This window comes from Natator depressus, chromosome 7 (genome assembly GCF_965152275.1).
Source record: "Natator depressus isolate rNatDep1 chromosome 7, rNatDep2.hap1, whole genome shotgun sequence".
In the NCBI taxonomy this organism is placed as follows: Eukaryota; Metazoa; Chordata; order Testudines; family Cheloniidae; genus Natator; species Natator depressus.
In genome coordinates, this window is record NC_134240.1 from 109,688,994 (window position 1) to 109,710,298 (window position 21,305).

General features: G+C 41.7%; 1 protein-coding gene across 1 annotated transcript in view; it reads left to right on the forward strand.

Annotated features, from left to right (window-relative positions):
* HSPA12A (heat shock protein family A (Hsp70) member 12A) overlaps positions 1-21,305 on the forward strand; it is an 85,113-nt gene that overhangs the window by 40,196 nt on the left and 23,612 nt on the right. The window contains exons 5-6 of the mRNA XM_074959275.1: positions 262-366; positions 3,382-3,498. Of these exons, the coding sequence (XP_074815376.1) occupies positions 262-366; positions 3,382-3,498 (222 nt within the window). The remainder of the gene's footprint in view (positions 1-261; positions 367-3,381; positions 3,499-21,305) is intronic.

A 21,305-nucleotide genomic window follows, 5' to 3' on the forward strand; every position in this document is an offset into this window, starting at 1 on the left:
CCACATTACAAGCTCTGCCTACAACTATTTGTAGCCACAACTGATGGGTACAAAAAACCTGGCCTGTAACAAACAACAAAATATCACAATCCAGGAAATCCCCATGGTTGGTTAGATCCTCTCCAAAAGAAAACTAGAAAAAAAACCCCAAACAAAGTACATCAGTTTTTCCGAAGCTGGTCGGTCCCAGCAAGGAAGAATTCCCTTCCCTCAAGCAATGGGAAATGAATTTAACATTTACCTCTTATTTTCTTCCTTCAGAATCTCACCATGGAAACAGATCTGACAGCTGCAAACGGGAAAAAAGTCAAAGCACTTGAAATATTTGCTTACGCCCTGCAGTTCTTTAAGGAACAGGCATTAAAGGTAGGGAAAATACTTCCTTTATTCAGCTCTCTATATTTATAACTAGTACAAATGCTGCCCCAACAATTTTAACTGTGCCAAGCTTCAGCCTCCAGCAGTGTTTGATGTAAACAAAGTGGGGCAGCTGTAGGAAGTCCAGGAAAGTCGGGGACTGTGAAGGGTCCTGGATAGCCTTAAGTGATTTCCTTCCTTACAGTGGGAGCAAGAGGATGTATCGGTATCACTGTGATGCAGAGACTGAATGTTCTCTCAATGGAATGATGCTTTTATACCTATTATTTTCTCGTCAAGGAAAATCTTCTTGTATTTGGCATTTGCTTGAACAAAATGTGATTAAAAATCTGAATACCGGAAACTCAGTGCTTGGCATTATCTGTATGTGTAACTCTCTAGAAGTAATACATCTGAGAGCCTCTTTTGGCTCCATTCATTGTGATTCTCCTCCTGCTGGGGCATTCCATATTCTGTACTCATTTAAAGGTTCTCTCCTGTCTAGCAGATTGTACTCTAACTTCTTAGGGCCCTATACAGATGCTCAAGTCCCCTATTTTGGGGGCATATGTGATGCCTTGACTTTGTTCAAGTTCTCTACATCGGGCAGACTTCACCCAGTTGTGAACAGAGAGCAGATGTTGTTTTTTGTCCCTTATAGAGAATGTTTGTGTATAAAAAAATCTCACCAGCATTAGGGAGATACAGTATATGCAACATCTGTTATAGCTTATTCTCGTGTCTTGCCTCCCCTGCATCACTTCTACTTCAAATGTAAGTGCCCACCCTTTATGTTTTTGTTTTTTCTAATAACATGGCTGATGTTTATACATAAGAGAGATGAAAGTGGTCTGGTTTCTTTGCAATAAAGAAAACAAAATTCCTAACATGAGCCTCACAAATTAGAGAGAATGGAATTGTATTCTCCCCTAACACATACTGAAAAACTGCAACACTTCACACTTCTTGTAACGTGCTTCCTAGCTGATGGTGAGGAGCTATATAGCATGTATTGTCCTACAAAAGACATTTCTTAGGTAAACAATTCATGCTACTGAAAAGGAGTACTTGTGGCACCTTAGAGACTAACCAATTTATTTGAGCATAAGCTTTTGTGAGCTACAGCTCACTTCATCGGATGCATTCAGTGGAAAATACAGTGGGGAGATTTATATTCACTGTATTTTCCACTGAATGCATCCGATGAAGTGAGCTGTAGCTCACGAAAGCTTATGCTCAGATAAATTTGTTAGTCTCTAAGGTGCCACAAGTACTCCTTTTCTTTTGTGAATACAGACTAACACGGCTGCTACTCTGAATTCATGCTACTGTGACCCTTTCTCGGGTTGCCCAAGACTGTGAGTTACTTTGTCGCCCTCCTGTCTCTGCGAGAGAGAGTTGCTTGTGCTTCATTAGGTGTCAGCTCCCTAACACCACCAGTGTGTCAGCCACCCAGACAATCTCTCCCAGGCTCTGCCAGCCCTTACTTTGCCTTACAGGTAATAATAGATGCACCCTAGACCCTCTGAAAGCATGTTCTGTAGTATCTAGCCTGTCACAGAAGTTACCAGGTTTGCTGTCCCTAGGGGAACCGTATACACACAGCTTGACTGGTACAACTCAGGATCATGAATTAAGAGCTGAATTCTGGACTCACATACACCAGTGCAATCTGTCTAGGGATTGCTAGGGAAGAATTTGTCCCTAAAGCTCCATTCAGGCAAGTATCACTTAAACAACCTCATTGTTAGATAGTTAACCTACTTCTTTCTTTGAATGGGATTCATTTATTCTCTTTGATTGTTATCTCTCTTCTTTATGGCTGCTGTGAGAGAAGACACCAGCCTACCGCTACATTTTCAAAGCCATATTTTGGACTCCAGCTACTTTGCTTTGCTTTGCTTTGCCGCCACACTCAAATGTTAATGAGTCACAGAGCTAACACCATACACAGCTTGGGGAAATTCCAAGGCAAATGTGCATATTCTGGGGCACTGCTGCACAGTGACACGTACAATTTTGCTCCGTTGCATCCTCTGGACCTGAACTGATGTAAATAAGCAGAGTTCTGTGATATGATGGTCTGTGTATATGTGTAAAATAAAATAAGCAGTATCAATGGACCATTACTTCGTGTGTATAATAATTGATCAAACAGAGTGTTCTGGTGATATAAGATCTCTGCTTTTCCGCCACAAGTTTTGAATTGTATTGTAGCTAAGCAAACACAACGCCTTGGGGAATTGCATATAGAAAAATGTTTTACATTCTAAAGCAGGTCGTTGTTTACCCTTTTTGGATGGAGATTTAAATAGGCCCTATAATAATGACATTTTACTTGGAACCTTTCCCGAAACATGTCCCAAATGTTACCTAATCGGCAGTGGACTACAAGCTCTTTTTAAAAAAAAAGAAAAAAAAATGCTACCATTAAATGTTTGCTCAAAAGTAAAAAATTTTCAAACCATCAACAGTCAAATGTTTTCAGATTCTTAGTAAGAGGAAATTACATTTTGACTCTGTCTTTAAAAAATTGATTGATCTAAATATGGTCAGTGTATAAAGCAGCCATTGACAAATTCAGATTGTAAAATACAAGGTTTGTCAGTGCTACAGCAAATCATTTGCGGGACATTAATTAAGGTGAAAGTGTGAATTCTTTAAAGTGTCTGCAGAGACCAGATTTTTACCGTGGACATACATAAATACGCTATTATGTTCAGCAAAACCTGAACTCCTCATTGGAAAAACTAACTCTTCCTGCTCCATGTTAACAAACCTTTCCATGGGCCTCCGGGAGAAGGCATGCTGTAACTGTTGGTTATATACCCCACTGTTGGTATTGTGAGCATTCTTGAAATGCCGGCTAGTGATTTAAACATTCTGATTGTAATGTAGACTTAACATTAAAAAAAATTATGAAAGGGGGAAGTTACCTTCGCCAAAGCCAGCTGAAAACTATATATACTTGTAAAACAGCTGGTGTCAATCTTACATCTGTCTCTGTGTTTTCATTTGGTTTAGGAGCTCAGCGATCAAGCTGGCTCAGAGTTTGAAAACTCTGAGGTAAGATGGGTCATTACAGTGCCTGCTATTTGGAAACAGCCCGCAAAGCAGTTTATGAGACAAGCCGCATACAAGGTAAGACTGTGAAATGAGAGAGAAGGAATAACCCCCTTAAATCCCTGTAATTAGACTCACTCTAAAACATTTGTTGAGTATCACTAGCAAGAATATATTCTGCATAAAAGCAGGCCAGAGAGTAATAAAATGGACTGGGTTAGAAACACTGGAGGGCTGAGCTGCTCAAAAGCAGTAAGCATCAAGTCATATGTTTTCACCCTAGTAGATGCCTGAGCTGTCTATCTAGATTCCTATATTGGCACCCATCATTGCAGCCTCTGATCCTTCGGTCATGCTGTGCCCAGGATTCCCACTGAACTCAGTGAGAGTTCTCTGCGTATGGAACAGATGCAGAATTGAGGCCCAAGAACCAGACAATTTAAATACTAGTCACAGCTTTTTCTTAACTGTCAACACTGGCATCGTAACTAACAAAATAAAGTAAGAAGAGGGAGAGCAGAAATCCTCCTCTGTGGAATTATTTCCCCTTTGCCCATATTCCCACACTAGGAATGACCTGGACAGCCTGGAGAGAAAAATTAAATGCAAATATGAATTTCACTTCAGAAACAGATTATGTGCAATTTAAAAAACCCTGAAATCCTTTTAGAAAATTCATACAGTGTCTATCTGTCCTTTTATTTCAGACTCAGTTTGTGTCTTTGCTATGTTAGATGTACATATCCTTCTTTTCGTTAGGATACAGGGGTGCAGGAACAATATATATAGTGGGGGTGCTGAGAGTCATTGAACCAAACTGTAAACCCTGTATATGATGGAAACCACTTCAAGCCAGGGGGAGCTGCTGCACCCGTAGTTCTAGCACCTATGTTTGGATCTTAATTTTGTATTTAATTTTTCTGGCCATTAAGAACTACATGTCCCAGTGGCAGTATTGCCAGTTTGTAAGATCTCTAGGGGTTCACATGTAACCCCCCGAAGCATTACAGGGAGGCACCCAAGTTTTTTGAACTCTGTTCTTCCTATCTCTAATGTTGAGCAACATTTTTCTTAACAGTCTTTATTGTGGGATTGCTAATCATAGTGCCAGAAGCAAAACACACTTAAAGTTCTGATGGAAGGACACAGTTATAGGTAAATCTGAAACACTAGAGACCCATCTGTTATCTATGTATATTGTTGTCTGCCTGCTGTCTATGTGCATGTGTGATCATGAAATGGCAGCTATGTAAGAAGAAGGATAGAGTAGCTCTATTGACATTTCTCATTTGTGGCACAGTGGAATGTTGTTGAATAGTGTCTGTGTCTGTGATTGTGTTTTTTTTATCAGCAAGCTTGATAAATAGTGAGGACTGATAGAGCTGTAAATGAGGATGTGTGAACGGCTGAAGAAAAATGAAAGGAAATGGAGAAATAATTGAATGTATACTTGAAACACCAAATAACTCTTAAAAAATGGAAATAGAACAACAAAAGAAGAAAACTGATTCTTCTGGTTTGTAACTGTCTTGCAGTCTTATGTATTCCGATTGTCAGATCCACCCTGTTGCTCGAACCAGTACTTGCAGTGTTTTTATTTTTAAAAAACAAGCCTTTGCTACTTAATATTGAAACATGCAAACATCTTAAAAATGAGGATTTGCTGCCACAAGAGTAACACGGTGTAGAAATAAGTAGAGGAAAGTATGAAGAGGTAAGAAATGATCACTTTGTAACTGGAAATACTCTGCACTTTAGCTAGTCTAATATGGTGTGAAGGTGGCTCACATCAATGAGCACTAGGGGGGAATCTGTCTGAGGGAGCTGGGGCAGGTGGTATAAGAGAAGTATGAATATCTTGGGCAAAGAATAACCATATTCAGTCATTACCTCATAGTATGCAGTTTTGTAAGGCAAAGTATTGAAAAGGATTTTGCAGTCTGTGGTAAAGAGCTTTTCTGCCCATCTCAGATGGGTTTCCAAGCAGAAGCTAAATATCCCCTGGAACAGTGAAAAAAGAGTAGAGGATATAACTCTGCTATGCCATGTTCAATATTGCTGTTTCCTGTGTCATGAGGAGTCAATAGAGATCCTCCTATTTCCCTGCCTCTGTTTATTCTCTCTTACCCAAAGATTGTGCAGTACAGTGATGTGGTTATGCATTAAGGGGATTTATGGGCCTAACATTGCTGCAACTGAAATCAGCAGGAGTTTGCAGTTAACTCCAGGGGAGCAGGGCTAGGCCTGGAGCATGGGAGTAACATGAAATAGGCTTTCTATGGGACTTTGTAAATCTTATGCTGTATATGACAGAAAGTGGTCTTCCTGTTACAGTACAGTAAAGGCCTCTCTGATGAAAAGATGAAAGCTGTCCAAACTATTTAATAGCATCTATGGTAAATTTCTAGAAGTGTTGTGTGTAATTAAATGAGAAATAGCGGCCAAATCTTCTAGCAGTTTGTTGCTGTAATATGTTGCTTTGAGTGGCATTTGTAACCTCTGATTGTGCCCCTTCATACAAATGAAATTCGGGTGTAGTAGCCTGCTTATCAGGAGACTTTAATATTTCTAGTCGGGTGTCTCTTTTTAATAGTTTTCAGAGTAGCAGCCATGGCATTCTTCCAGCTCATGTTTCACTGTAGCTTCTTCTGGCACACTAAAGAAGGAGTGGGAACTGCAGCCTGGAATTTCTTTAACATGCCAGTAGAAATAAGGGTTAGGGAACAGGTTGGGGTGTGACAGGAATATGTGAATGGTGAAGCTGTAAAGTAAGGACATAAAGCACAGTATGTGAAATATGATCAGTGCAGAGCAAACTAGCCTGCAGATTTATAAACATCAGTTAACTGAGCAGTTATTTAGTAATGTTGTAAACATTGTTTCATTGTAGGTTCTATGAATCTCGATACTGTGTATTTGAGTCTCTCAAAATAGATTTGTAGTTTGATGACAGATAACAGGGATTACAATAAAATACATGCTTAGTTCATATAAATATAGAGAGGAAGTCTGATCTAAAGGACTAAGCACAGAGCCAGGAATTCCAGTGGGTTAAGTCTGGCTCTTTTTTGAATATCATATCTGCCTCAGTTTTGCCCTCGTATAGAAAGGGGATAATAATATTTACCTAACAGATTGGTTTTGAGGCTTAACTAATATTTGTACAGCCTAGGTTGGTCAGGACCAGAGGGGACAGTCAACGAAATTAAAAGGTGAGAAATGCAAAACTGATCAAATTCAATCCTGTTTCACACAACTTGTGATGAGAGTGTGAAACTCTTGTGCAATGGGAAATCATTGAGGCTAAGAACTTAACAAGATTCCAAAAGGGATTGGACATTTATATGGATATCAAGAATATCCAGCGTTGTTGTAATTAATTATAACAAATTTTGTGGAAGGGATATTAATCCTTATACTTCCGGGCTTAAGTCACTGTCTAGCTATTAGGAATCAGGATGAGACCTAATGTGGGGGGTAGATTACTCCACATATGTCTATTGCAGGGTTCTTATACTTTCCTCTGAAGCATTTGGTCAGGCCACTGTGAGAGAGAGATTACTGGACTGGACCTTGGGTCTGATCCAACTGACAATTCCTATGCACATCCCTTTAAAGATGTAAAGTGCTGGATAGTTTATTATCAATATTGATATACGTACAAAATGTATTGGAAAAACTTGATGTTCAGGTTTCCAGCATCAAGAAATGGATTTAAAAGGGCAAAGAAGAAATGGCTTTCTGATTAGATGAGACACTGACACATAACCATTTGTAGCTATTTTACCAAGCTGAATATTTTGCAACTCTCTGGAGAGAGATTTCAAAATATGTTCTTTGTAATAAAATAGTTCAACATGCCAGTACTTTTTTTTGTGCTGTTGCCTCAGTTGTGCACATCTGTTCTATTGTCAAACATTTTCCACCAGAAAAGAAGTCTGCTTTTTGGAAGGCACTGTTTAAAAAAAAAATCAGAGCAATTAAATACTTAATCTTTTCCCAGAATGTACTGTAGTTTGGGCTTTTCTCTAGGATAGAGAGTGAATATTTTGAGAGACAGGAAACGAAAAGCAATAGCAATGTCAGGACTTCCTACAGAATTTGGTTATAATTAGTGAAGACTACATCAGCAGAAAGCAAAATCATAACTGGAGAAACAGTCATTTCATTAATGGTCAGTAAAAATGCAGTCACCATCAGCACACTATAGCCCACAATAGAATGAAGCTTTCCAATTTACCAAACTTACCTTCTTGTGTACGACATACACCATGTGACCTCATGACACAGTCCTGCTGAATTTTGGAACAGGAGGCTGCTCTACCTCAGGTCGAACAGCCATTCATTTCAGTGGAAGCGATGCCTATCTAAAAATTGCAGGCTCAAACTCCATACATGTGGGAGGAGTGTTGTTAAGGTTCCTTCACCACTCTGAACTCTAGGGTACAGATGTGGGGACCTGCATGAAAGACCCCCTAAGCTTATTCTTACCAGCTTAGGTTAAAACTTCCCCAAGGTACAAACTTTTTTACCTTTTGTCCTTGAACCTTTATGCTACCACCATCAAGCGTCTAACAAAAATAACAAGGGAAGTGCCACTTGGAAACATCCTCCCCCCCAAAAACATCCCCCCAAGCACTACACTCCCTTCCCTGGGGAAGGCTTGATAAAAATCCTCACCAATTTGCATAGGTGAACACTCAAACCCTTGGATCTTAAGAACAATGAAAAAGCAATCACGTTCTTAAAAGAGAATTTTAATTAAAGAAAAAGTAAGAGAATCACCTCTGTAAAATCAGGATGGTAAATACCTTACAGGGTAATAAAATTCAAAACATAGAGAATCCCTCTAGGCAAAACCTTAAGTTACAAAAAACCACAAAAACAGGAATATACATTCCATTCAGCACAACTTATTTTATCAGCCATTTAAACAAAACAGAATCTAATGCATATCTAACTGGATTGCTTACTATTTACAGGAGTTCTGACCTGCATTCCTGCTCTGGTCCCGGCAAAAGCATCACACAGACAGAGAGTACCCTTTGTTTCCCACCCCCACCCCCCAGCTTTGAAAGTATCTTGTCTCCTCATTGGTCATTTTGGTCAGGTGCCAGCGAGGTTATCTTAGCTTCTTTACCCTTTACAGGTGAAAGGGTTTTTCCTCTGGCCAGGAGGGATTTAAAGGTGGTTAGCCTTCCCTTTATATTTATGACAAGTGTAATTTATTTTCTTCAGTACTGTTAAAAATCTACAGACAGGAGAACATTTTCAAAAGCCCCAAAGTGAGTTAGGAGCCTAAGTCCCACTTTCAAAAGGGCCTTTAGGCTAGATTTTCAATTGTATAAGCACCTAAACAGATTCTATGGTTGGAGCTAGGTGCCATCCCTGTTTAGGTGCTTTGGAAAATCCTACTAGGCACCTATCTGCATTTTTAGGTGCCTAAATACCTTTGAAAATCTGGCCCTTAGGAGCCTAAGTCTCTTTGAAGGTCTGCTGCTGCTGTTTGTATTATTTTTTATTGTATTACTATTTCATTACTTAATTCTCCCTTCATTTTTTAAGAAGCTAGAGAGACTTAGACTGAGATACAATGCACAGTGTGGTTCCTTTTCTATTGGGCGCTGTCATAATAACCTTTTTTCCCTTAAAGTGTAGATCTGGTGTTTAATGCCTAAAGACAAAGATGACGTTTTGAACTTGTGAAGTCCTCATACTGCAGCCAACTGCATTGTAGCAAGCCTTTGATGTAAACTGCATAGGAAAGGAAATGTATTTAGACATATTAGTGGCTTTAGAGAGACAGAAGCCTGACTGTTCTTTAATGGCACTTGCTAGCGGAGACAGAATTGTGTTAATGAATTGATTGTCCTGATTATCAGAGGCTCGTGGGGTTATCTTGCTCTGACAATACTTTCACTTTAATGTTCCTGAATTCTTTTTAACCTAAGCATTAAAGTGTTTATAAAGCAATATTGCTGAATTTTGCAGCCATGAATAATTAGGGAATTAGATTGGTCATGGAGTGAAGACCTGCATAGTGGGAAATGTGCGCTAACAAACCTCATTTTACACCTCTTAATAACTGCAAATAGGTTTACATGAAATCACCAGAATGGACTAGGTGAGCCATTTTATCCAGCTTTGCAAAATTCTACTCATCCACTTGCCTGGGGCAAGGTTTGTTTGGTTTGACTTGTTATAGGCAAGTAAAATGTAAGGCTTTTCATTATGTTCCTGGTAAGAGAGCAGGTGGATATTATTCTGTGCTTAGGTAGTAAATTTGCGCAACTTCACAAGTGTGAATCTGTGTGTAGCTTCCTTGAAACGCATTTGGAATCTCTTCCGTAGTAATTGTCTCACTTCATTGACGTCTACTGTACTTTTATGTAGAAAGGCGAGCATCTGTACTTAGAAGTGGAAATGTTAACAGAGAGCTCCGATGCGGCATAGAAAGGCTTATGAGACAAATGAAAATAGTAGAGCTGATTGAAAAATCAGAATGTCTGTCCCACCTGAGGAAAGACCACAGAGCATCATGGGATACCAGTCCATAGAGGCTAAAGGGGCCATCAGGCAACCAAACTGTAACTTCCATGAGGCACCGCAGCAGCTCAGGCAGACACAGATTAATCACAGCCTGGCCCGGAACACAACATTTCACTTTGGTTCTCCAAGGCAAAATGTTTCAGTTTGAACTGACCCCACCCCCAAAATGAAATATTTCATTTAAACTTTCCCAACAGAAAATCAATATTTTTTTTATTTTGGGGGGGGGCAAAATCAAAATTTCCCACACAAAACTCTTTTTAACCAAGTTTGTGTAGGTCTCTTTATAGAACTAGTTTGATCCACAAGAACCTATGGTAGAGAAGTAAGGGGGGAACCCTGCTGGACACTAATGTTCAGAAGGTACATGAGTAAAGAGAAGCACTCTGGTATACCTTCAGTCTCAGCAGTTGGTGTGCATGTACAGTGTACAGAGAATATTCCTGCAGAAATATAACCTAGGGCATTGGAGAGCTCATGAGTCTAATAGGCTATAAAACCGAGAGTGCTATGCATAAAAATTCCAACTGCCGTGTGGCTGATGGCTTCCTGCACCCTGTAAAATGTAATATAATGCAGTCCATGATTACTGTAATGCCCCTGTTTGCTATGACTTCATCTACTGCATAAATACATCCTTCAGCAACAGTCATTTTGGAACTAGCTGCAGCAAAATTACCATAGGGGAAGAACAGAATTTCTGCTAGTGCAGCCCTGTTTCTGCCTGACGGCCTGTCAGCACAGCCCTTCACCTTGGCAAGCACTGCTTCTGCAATGTACACATTAACCTCATCCAGGCTGTTGTTAAATTTACTAATGTGCTTGGGTCCAGTCGTAATTTTGGAGAAAGGAAGGAGAGCAAAGCAGCAATTGCCAGATCACTATTGTTTCACGAACATGAAAGAAGAGATATAATGAATATTGCCAGGATAGTCTTTCAATGTCATTCGTGGTGATAACCACCTAGGATTAATCCCATCTAGCTGTCATTTTGCTGCTACTTCTGCCCTAGATTTCTATAGAGATTATTAGCAAGAATCTTATTCTGGTTTCAAACACAGGGCCAAAATATGATGTACCAAACTGTGGCATTTAGTCACAGAGCTGACTAAGGAACAGTGCATCACCACTATCAGATGATTTGCTAAGGGAGGGTCCAGCTTGTTCCCTGGTACAATCAGGCTGCTCTCTGGACCAGTGCAGAGGCGAGGGCGGGGCCATGGCACTGCTTCATCCCCACTCTTGTCCCTTGGGAGCACTAAGCATCCTGGTGACACAGAGAGGAAGCAGTGCCTGTTCTTCCCTAAACGCACAACTGCAAGTTGTGTGACAGCCTGTTATGTTGGCTGCACAAGGGGATGGGGCAGTGGGAGCTTCTTATACCCCATCATATGCACCCCTGCGTATGGGCCTGCTACAGACTGGCAAGTTGTAACTTATTTATTGAAACGAATATTTTAGAACAAGCTGTGTCCTGTGTATTGCAAACAAAATATGTTTGCTTATGTCACTATTGCCACCGCCAAGCATTCAAAAATCCTGAGTCATCATGACGCTGATTTAAAACTCCCAATATTTAAAAACAGCAGTTCTCAAACTGTGGGTTGGGACCCCAGAGTGGGTCACGACCCCATTTTAATGGGGTCACCAGGGCTGGCTTACACTTGCTGGGGTCCAGGGCTGGAGCCTGAGCCCCACCACCTGGGCCAAAGCATGAGCCCCACGGCCCAGGGCCGAAGCCAAAGCCAGAGGTCTTCAGCCCTGGGTGGTGGGGCTCAGGTTACAGGCCCCCTCCCTGGGGCTGAAGCCCTTGGGCTTTGGCTCTGGACACCTCCCTTCCTCCCCCTCCCCCCGCCGCCCGGGGTGGTGGGGCTCATGCAGGCTCAGGCTTCAGTCCCCCCAGTTGGGGTCATGTAGTAATTTTTGTTGTCAGAATGATTTTGAGGTTCTCTTTATTTGCATCCTGATTTGGGGGCCTTTGAGGTTCACTTTTTTAAGCTTTTCTCTCTAACCATGAGGGCTACAAACTTTTATTTGTAAATGAAGCTTAGAGTTCACATAATCACATGATTCCAGAAGCTGGGGCTTTAAGAAAAATGCCCAGTATTGTGAGATTTCTGATAAAATCATGAGAGTTGGCAACACTGTTATGCTTTTCCTATACTCTTCCTAGTGTTGTACATAATTGAAGTTCTAGAAATGTATAGGAAGAAGCCATTTTATCCTACTCAGTCTCACTAAGTTTGTGGAAATTCCTTTGATAAAACTAACAAATGGATATCTTGATTCCACCAAGATCCAGGGTGTGTCCATTTGTTATGATGACCCAGAGAGACTGTGACTGACCTGCAGGTGAGAAGTAGAAATCCCTTGTCAACTCTCCACGGAGGCTTTTAAAGACTAACTGCAGAGAAAATGCAAAGCTCATCCACATATCACACAATGCAGAATATTTCAACACTGCTCTAGCCACTGGTAGCCAGTATTCATAACTAAAGTACCTTCTCCTGGCATCTTCACCTCACCTTTCCCCGCCACCACAAGGTAGAATATTATTTCCAGGTGCATCCCACTCAGAGATCTGTTTTTGGCTTCAGTAGCTACATCAGCCGTGCCACCAAGATAAACTGCCAATACCAATTCCCTGCAAGCCGCATAACTCCCCTTCCCTAGAGAAATGAAGTCCTACTGAAACAAGGGTCTTCTGCAGGCATTTCTGGATCCTAAGAGGATTTTAGGAAATGATCTCCCCATCCTGAGCCACGCTGGTGGGGAAGAAATAGAGGTACTGCCACATCCAGGCCTCTGGATCTGAGGCAGTTCCCACCAGCAATCTAATTCCTATGAGGATCCCTTAAAGGCAGCATGAAACAGATGCTGCTGTACTTCTCCAGTGACAATCTTCATTGGCTCCCTGCCAGCAGGGATGGTAAATCATAATCTCAACACCTGCATAAAGGAGGCAACAGAATCCCCATCTCCCCTGCCTGGGGGAGGCTGGGTAGCAGCAGGATCTTCACACTCTGCTGTGCCACGTGAGTTGGCAGCAGACTCTTCACAAACACACCACCAGCAGGGAGCAGGCAGCAAGGTGGTCACCGTTTCACACACACAACAGTCAGTAGGTCGCCCCTCCCATGATGATTGCACTACAATGTCGGCTTGCGGGAGCAAAAAGGGAAGTTTGTGAGGCTCAAGAAAGGGCTGTAGAATCCAGGGGTTCGTGACTTCAGTGAGCACCGCTACAAAATTACTTCATCCTGTTCATACAAGGGAAGGGTGCTTTGGATTTAGAATGTGCTGTCATGTATACAAGTGAATAAGAGGGAGCTGGCAGCCATCAGAAGCAAATCCCAACACAGGCAGCTGGATATTCCGAGTACCCCTGGCTCCATCAGTTCCTGCAACCCGACAGAGTCCACAGGCTTCCCGTGGAGCTAGTGGACCTTTGGGCCTCTTGCTTTCCTAAATCATCTCCTATACATCCATAATCCATACATCATTTGCAGCCCCTGTTTTGGCTTCCTGTGAAGTCTGCATTGGCCCATTGTTCCTGCTGATCTGCAGCTGGTCTTGTGAGCTTTGGAACAACTGCAGAGACTAAGAGGCTTGATGGGGAGCAGGAATCAAAGGTATGAATGAAAGCTGGGGAGATGGGGTGAAACTGAAGCACAGAGGTTAGGTAGCAAGTCAGGAATCAAGCAGAGCAACTAAGCTCCACAGCTTTTCCTGCACCCTGTCTTCTCAGCTGTCCTGTGGAGCTCTAACTTGCCTTGGTCCTAGTACGCGGTGGAGCTCCAAGACTCTGCAGGGTATCCGGCTTTCTGCCTTCTTGGGCTCTCAGTGCATGTCCTAAGCATTTCACTTTTTTGTAAATGAAGTTAGCAAAATTGAGAAGATGGAGTTGAGAAGGGAGTGTGTGTTGATAATGGACGTGTTTCCAGGAAGCAGTGTTCAGAAACTGAGGAAATTCAGGTTAAAATTAAAGAAACCCTAACATTTGGAAGTACAGTAATGCACAGTTAAGGCACCCAAACAACCCAGACTCTTACCTCTGTCACAATAACTGGAGGAAAAACAAATGTCAAGAAGCTAACAATCAAAACAAATAAATTTGTCTCAATGAGACAACTTAGCCATCTAGAACAAACTGTTCATCTAATCAGCTACCAAAGATACTTGGATTTCTTGACCCTGAAATGGTTATGCCACCCGCAGGCGCCTTTACAACCTCATGCAGTCGATTGTTCAAAGGTCATGCTGAAAGCAAACTGCATTCTTTGTTGCGATTCTAGATGCCACCAATTATACACCTGGGATGAAGGTACATTTGTCGTCTTGTTTATCTGAATGCAGTGCCCCAATTTCTGAACAGCCACTGGTAATAAGCCCCATTACAGGCTGTACTTTCTGCACCCATGATGGGACTTGCTTCTTAATAGACTAGCATCCAGAAGTGAAATATCAAATAGATTACCACTTTATCGGAAATAAATGACTAAAGAATATATAAGCAGGCACATGGCTAATGAGAGCCCAGCTTGAGATGCCTTCTACCTGATCTTCAAAGGTGTCAAGCACCCACAATTTCAACTGACTTCGGTCGGTGCTCCAATGCACATCACTTCTATAAACCAGTCCCTGTGTGTCTCAAGTTGGGTACTCAAAAGCTGAGGCATCCAAATTACTGGAGCCTCTTGCAAATTTAGGCCTGAGTAGGTGTCCTGATTTTATAGAGACAGTCCCGATTTTGGGGGCTTTTTCTTATATAAGCACCTACTACCCCCCACCCCATCCTGATATTTTTCACTTGCTATCTGGTCACCCTAGGCCTGAGTGATGTGCAAAGAGATCACAGAGGAAGTTTGTCGCACCGCCAAGAATAGAGGAATCAAATCCAGATCTCCTGACTTGCAGTCTTAGACTTTAAACAAAAAACCATCTTTATTCTTTAAACAGAAAGAAAATTATTCTACTAGGAAGAAGAAATTTTTCCCAATGCCTCTTTGCAGTTAGATGAAAGTTTTTCATGCAAGTTGTGACGAGATGCCAGTCAATGTTTGGATTAACGGTGTAGTCAGTGAAAATACTTGGTATTTGCATCCATGTTAAATTAAATTGATCTTTTCTATATTAATTCACTTGTTAAAATGTCTGATTACTGCTAATGGTGTAAGAGCATTCTAGACTTCTCAAAACTGCTACACTTTTACCCACTCAGATTAAATAATCAGCTAGTGTGAGGAATATTTCCCTTCAAAATCAGAAGGATCAAGTAGAAATTCTAACTGAAAAGATTATTGAACTCTTTAAATGGTCCTGTGAGCACTTGAATAACTTCAGCCTTTTCACAGTGAGTGTGATGTTGCTGTCATGGTGTCAGATATGATTTGCTCCTTCTCACTGATACACTAAGGCAGGCTCTTGACACAACAGTCACAAAGGGGAGAGATTAAGGACTTATGTGGATTTGGCCAATGGGAAAAACACTGGATAGTGACAGATTCCTTATCAACTTTTTATAGTGTTTTGTTCCTTGTCCTTCAGCAATAATATAGTCTGCACTGACTTAGGGTCCATTCCACAACCCTTACTTTCAGTAAATTATACTAGTCAATACTTGCAAGCATAAGTACTACCTAATATGAGTAAGGATCATCAGAGTGTACCCAAAGTAATTCCAAAGACTCCTTTGTAAATAAATAACAGTGGCAATAGTTTATACTTTGATAGCTCAGGTTCTCAAAGGTGTTAAAAATTAGTTAAGTGTCAAGACAACCCTGTGAGGCATCTGTGTTGCTCTGTACATGTTACAAATGGAGATGCTGAGGCATAGAGCGGCTACCTTCCTCCTCAGTGTGGCACAGTAGGGAATGAAAAGAAGTCTTATTTCCCAGTTCCACACTAAACAGCAGTCAGCACTGCGTTGCAGAAGCTGTCTTGTACATCTGTCATCCTTGTATTATTAAGTCATAGAGAGAGCTTTCTGGGGCAAGGAACATGTCTTGCTATCTTTGTAAAGTCTTGTGACACTACGTGTCAAGACAAGACTCAGAACAATAGTTCAGGAAAAGGAGGGTAGAGAGACCTTACTGGAGAGGAGGAAAAGTTAGGAAATGATCCCATTAGAAATGGGTTTGAAAGAGAAGAGAGAGGATATTTGGAGAAGTGGGAAATGTTTGGCATTTAGGGGACAGCATGTTAGAAAAGGCACACAGCCAGGAATGGCTAGTTTAATCTGCAGCAGATGGTAGCAGTCCCCAAGGGGCTGTCTGCCAGCTGAGAATACTTCCTCTCACACTCCTCTGGCATGGTCACCAGGGTCAGGAGTGGAGGTGGCACTTCTATGCCAACTAAGGACCCCTCACACTGGGGGAATCCTCAGCTGGCAAGATCCAGCCAGTTTCTGTCCTCTTTGCTCCACCAGAGCAGCACAAGGAGGATGATAGATGGTCAGAGGATCTTGCCCCAAAGCAGCAATAGACTGAAGGGATTGGGAGAAGCCTAGGAAGCAAGAGAGAGAAAGTAGGAAGAAGTGAAAGCAGACATGTAGGATTGTGATTGATTTGTTCTAGGGGTTTGGAGTGGAAGGGGAGGGGGGAGCTATGACACTAGCTAGAGGCAAGTGATACCAAGGGAAAGTTTGTTCAAGAAGGGACACATGCCATATGCTTTCAGATGGTCTGTCATGCGCTATGAAAATATGGGCTACAGTATTGGCTTTTTGGTTAGATAAAGGCACTAGATGTAGAATAATAATTGTTGAAATGCCATTAGTGAACGAGAGAACCCTTAGATAGACGCTTGACGTGGATTGTTAATGTTCCAAACCAGACCGTCTGGATCAAATGGGATTTATCATCCATAGAAATTCATATGATTATACTGAGCATGTGGTCAACATGGTATAAAGTCAGTACTACAGGAAAAATAAGTCCCCAATCCTTTGAGCAGATGTCAAAGAGTGGGAGTTTGTGCATTCAGTTCCTGACAGTTTCAAGCAAGTTCCAGCTTCTGAAATTGTGTTGGTACTTCATCTGCTTCTGCTAAAGCTCAGGTCCTAGCGAACACAATATTGTCCTTTCCCCATCTTTCTTTTACTAACATCATATCTGCACTACCACTCGTGTCAGCAAAATTTATGTCGCTCAGGGGTGTGGCGCTGTAAGGCTTCTAGTGTAGACCTAGCCTGGGTGTATTCAGCACTGCTGGAACATTAGGGATGTGTAGCATTTAACTGCACATAGCTATTAGTCTGCATAGTCTCGCTCCAGTCTGTGGGAGGACCAGAGCTGTGGAATGGGCAAGGGACGCAGTCTCAAATTCAGAGGAACAAATCCAAAAGGATCCTGGCTCCTGTCCCCACAGATTTCAGGGCACTCTTTAGACAAACTCTCCCTCCTTCTCACTGCTGGGTATTTGCCCCTTTCTGTAGCATGGGAGCATGGCAGGGCCAGTAGCCATGCTGCCAATGACTCCCTGTCTGAGCTGCAGTCCATGATTCCAAAGCATGTGCAGTTGGCGATTAGGCTGCCAAACACAGCATGAACTCTCTATTGATTTCCCCTTCAGATCAGTGATAGTTTTGATGAGGAGCATGTGTAGTGCAGTTGCTTCCCCACCTGACCCTAGCCTTGGCCACTTTTCCCCCACATGGACCTGGGGTCATGCAAATATTTTGTGGAGGGAAAAGATGACTTCCTGAAAGATGCAGGCAACATTCTGCTTTACCATTGCCCTGTCTACTGCCCCACTGACAGTTTTCTCTTCTGATTTGCTTCCTCCACAATGTGTCTATGTAAGTAGGTTACCATATCTTTGCCTACTGCAAAATTCCTCTGGTGGTAAGTATTTTAGATGAGATTAATGAGTAATATGCTGATCCTGGCCTCAGAACTCCATAATCATTTGTTATGTGAATATTTAAAATGCCTAATTTAATTCAACTGGAAAACATTTCTGAGAGATTATGCAAAGTGGGTATGAAATGATTAGAATAAGATGCCCTGAAAAACCAAGGAAAACTATTGTAGGAATCTTGCATATTATGTATCCTATTTCTGTCCCATTACAGGGCTTCCACTCAGCGATGATGTTGAACCCAGAGGGCATTTTTCTTGTGCTTTCAGTATTTAAATGATGCAGGAGGATGTAATTAATAGTTGATGTTAAATGGTTAAACTTGGATATTGACCCATTGTTGCATTATTTTTTTGTGCTGTTTGTGTCACTGTTTACTAGAATTTTTGGCTTCTGTCTTTGGGACACTTGTATGTTCCGTACAGATGTCTATTGAGCCACCAAGTTTGTATCTGGGGTTGAACTTTCCCAGAGTTCAGAGGTGTTCCAGGCATCCCTAGGGTCCAGGTGTTGTGGGGCAACCATGTGTAAGATTGCTAGTGACTGTGAAGCTGCTAGGAATGGTTTAAGAAGCTATTGGTTCAGTGGATGCCAATTCAAACTGTAGAGGTGTTTTAGAGCTGAAAAATGAAATGATGGGAAAATATGTGAAGTCAAAAATATAAGAAGGCAGAGGCCACTGGGGTCTGGGAGAACCTGTAAGTGGGCGTCAGGGTTCCCACCCCACTCTGAACTCTAGGGTACAGATGTGGGGACTCACATGAAAGACCCCCTAAGCTTATTTCTATCAGCATAGGTTAAAACTTCCCCAAGGCACAAATCTCTGTTTGTCCTTGGACTGAGGTATGCTGCCACCACCAAGTGATTTAGAGAAAGAATCAGGGAAAGGACCACTTGGAGTTCCAATTCCCACAAAATATCCCCCCAAGCCCTTAAAATATCCCCCCTATCCCCTTTCCTGGGGAGGCTTGAAAAATAAACAAGGTGAGCACAAACCAGACCCTTGGGTTTGTAGGACACTAAAAACCTAATCAGATTCTTAAAACAACAGAACTTTATTATAAAGAAAAAAAAAGTGAAGCACCTCTGTAAAATCAGGATGGAAGGTAACTTTACAGGACAATCAGATTCAAAACACAGAGGATTTCCCTCCAGGCAAAACTTAAAAGTTACAAAAACCAGGGATAAACCTTCCTCTAGCACAGGGAAAATTCACAAGCTAAAACAAAAGCTAAACTAATGCATTTCCTTGCTTTACTTACAGTTTTTGTAATCTAGATGCTTAGTTCAAGTAGGGCTTTGGGAGATGTATTTTCCCTGTCCTGATTCCTTGCTGACCCGGAGAGAACCAACAAAGAGAACAAAGCAAAAACCTTCCCCCACAGATTTGAAAGTATCTTCTCCCGTTATTGGTCCTTTTGGTTAGGTGCCAACCAGGTTACCTGAGCTTCTTAACCCTTTACAGGTAAGGAGGGATTTTATGATACCCTTAGCTGTATGTTTTTGACAGGGCACTTAATGAGATAATTGAGGCGCATAGCAACAGTTGTCTGTGCTCACCAGGAAGAGTGAGGGGAACATGCCAGACACAGAAACGTTTCCTAGAAGAGGTGGGTGTCAGAAAATAAAGGGGAAGAAACTAAGTAAACTAGGGATGGCGTCAAAATGAATGACAGGGAGGAGGAATATATTAACAAAGGGTGGAGAAGGCTAGAGGACTGGACAGCCAGCACACAAGCATTTTTAAAACAATGATAAATGTTGTATAAATATATAGTAGCAGTTTATACTCCATTGCTAGAAAAAGGGGAGATAAGAGGGGTCTCAAGGGAAGCTAACAGGACAGTTATAAGACTGAGGGCTATTAATCTTGCCCATATTACACAGGGGCTAATTCTCCCATGCCTTTCACATTGCATAGCCAATTACTCCTGTGCAGTGTGTGTAAAACACTACCAAATCAAGACTGGGAATACAACAGGGGTCTCTTAATTCCCAGTCTGGTGTTCAGTCTGCTAGACTACATTGCCTCATAGGCAAGTCAGCTAAACTTTCTTAGCCTCAGTTTCCCTCATCTGCAAAATGGGGCTACTGCCTTTTGCCATAAGTGAAATCCAAAAATTATACCTGTTTATAACTAAATATGCGATAGGTGACTGAGTATTCTTGTCTTGTCACTTAATTTCACAGATGGATAAGCTGATGCTGAGATAAATGGGAGTAGTGATAATTATCCACTACATTTACATTTGTAAATGCAAAGTGTTACATGCAATCAGTAGCACAGATGGGAAAAGAGTTTAGGACATCCTGTCTCCCACTCCCATTCTTAATCTACTAAAGTAAATGTTCTTTAGAGGTAACCTTGTTTATTTCCTCCAGAGCTTTCTAAATTCATAAATGTGAATTTTCTAATGAAAATGGCTTTCTGACTCTTCACCAATATCCAGAGTGTTGGCTTGATTATTGTCTCTTGGGAAGCATTCAGATACTGAGGTGATGGGCGCCACTGTAAGAAGACAGAAAAAAATATTCTGGGGAAGGCAAATAACTTGTTGTTTTGGGCTTAAATAAAGGCAGCAATAGAAGCTACAGCTATGAATGTATTTTAAAAAAATAACACATTATAGGATAAGTCTTTAATCCTGCAAGGTGCTAAGTGTCTTCAGTTTCTCTTGACTTCAGTGGGAGTTGAGGAGCTCAGCCCCTGGCAGGATTGAAGCCTGAAAACACTCAGAGCTTGTCTACACTACCACTTAAGTCGATGTAATTTACGTCGCCCAGGGGTGTGAAAAAGATTCCCCCCTGAGCCGCACAAGTTACATTGACTTAAGTGCTGTCCATACCGGTGCTATGTGGGTGGGAGACACTCTCCTGCCAACATAGCTTCTGCCTCTTGCGGAGGTGGCGTAATTATGTCAACGGGAAAGCGCTCTCCTGTCGGCACAGGGCGTCTTCTCCAGACGATGCGCCGATGTAGTGCTGCAGTGTAGACTTGCCCACCGGGTCAGATTTTCAAAAATGTTCAGCACTTCTCAGTTCCCACTGAGGCACCTACACAAAGTGTCTGGATTCTCAAAAGAACTGAGCACCCAGCAGCTCCCAGTTTTCTCTCACTTTGGTCTGGTGCCTAAATGCAAGCTGAACTCTTTTGAAAATCCAGCTCCAGGTGTGGGTGCCGAGCACTTTTGGGAATCTGGCCCTAAGAAGATAAGTGGACTGAGTTAACCAGGTGATCTGACCGCATTCTGTTATATTCACGTATTCCTTTCTGTAATGTATGTCTCTGATTATTCTGAAAACTAAAATCATGGCATGTATGCATGTGAGGGTTTCCATGGTTTTCAAACATTTGGGGAAAAGGCTTTTTAAGTAGCAAACCTAAAGATTTAACATCATGGCGTTAAGCGTGTTGCTCAGATAGCTTTCTGAAATATGTTACCCCTTTGTGAGTCTCTTGGTGCTAATACAGTGAG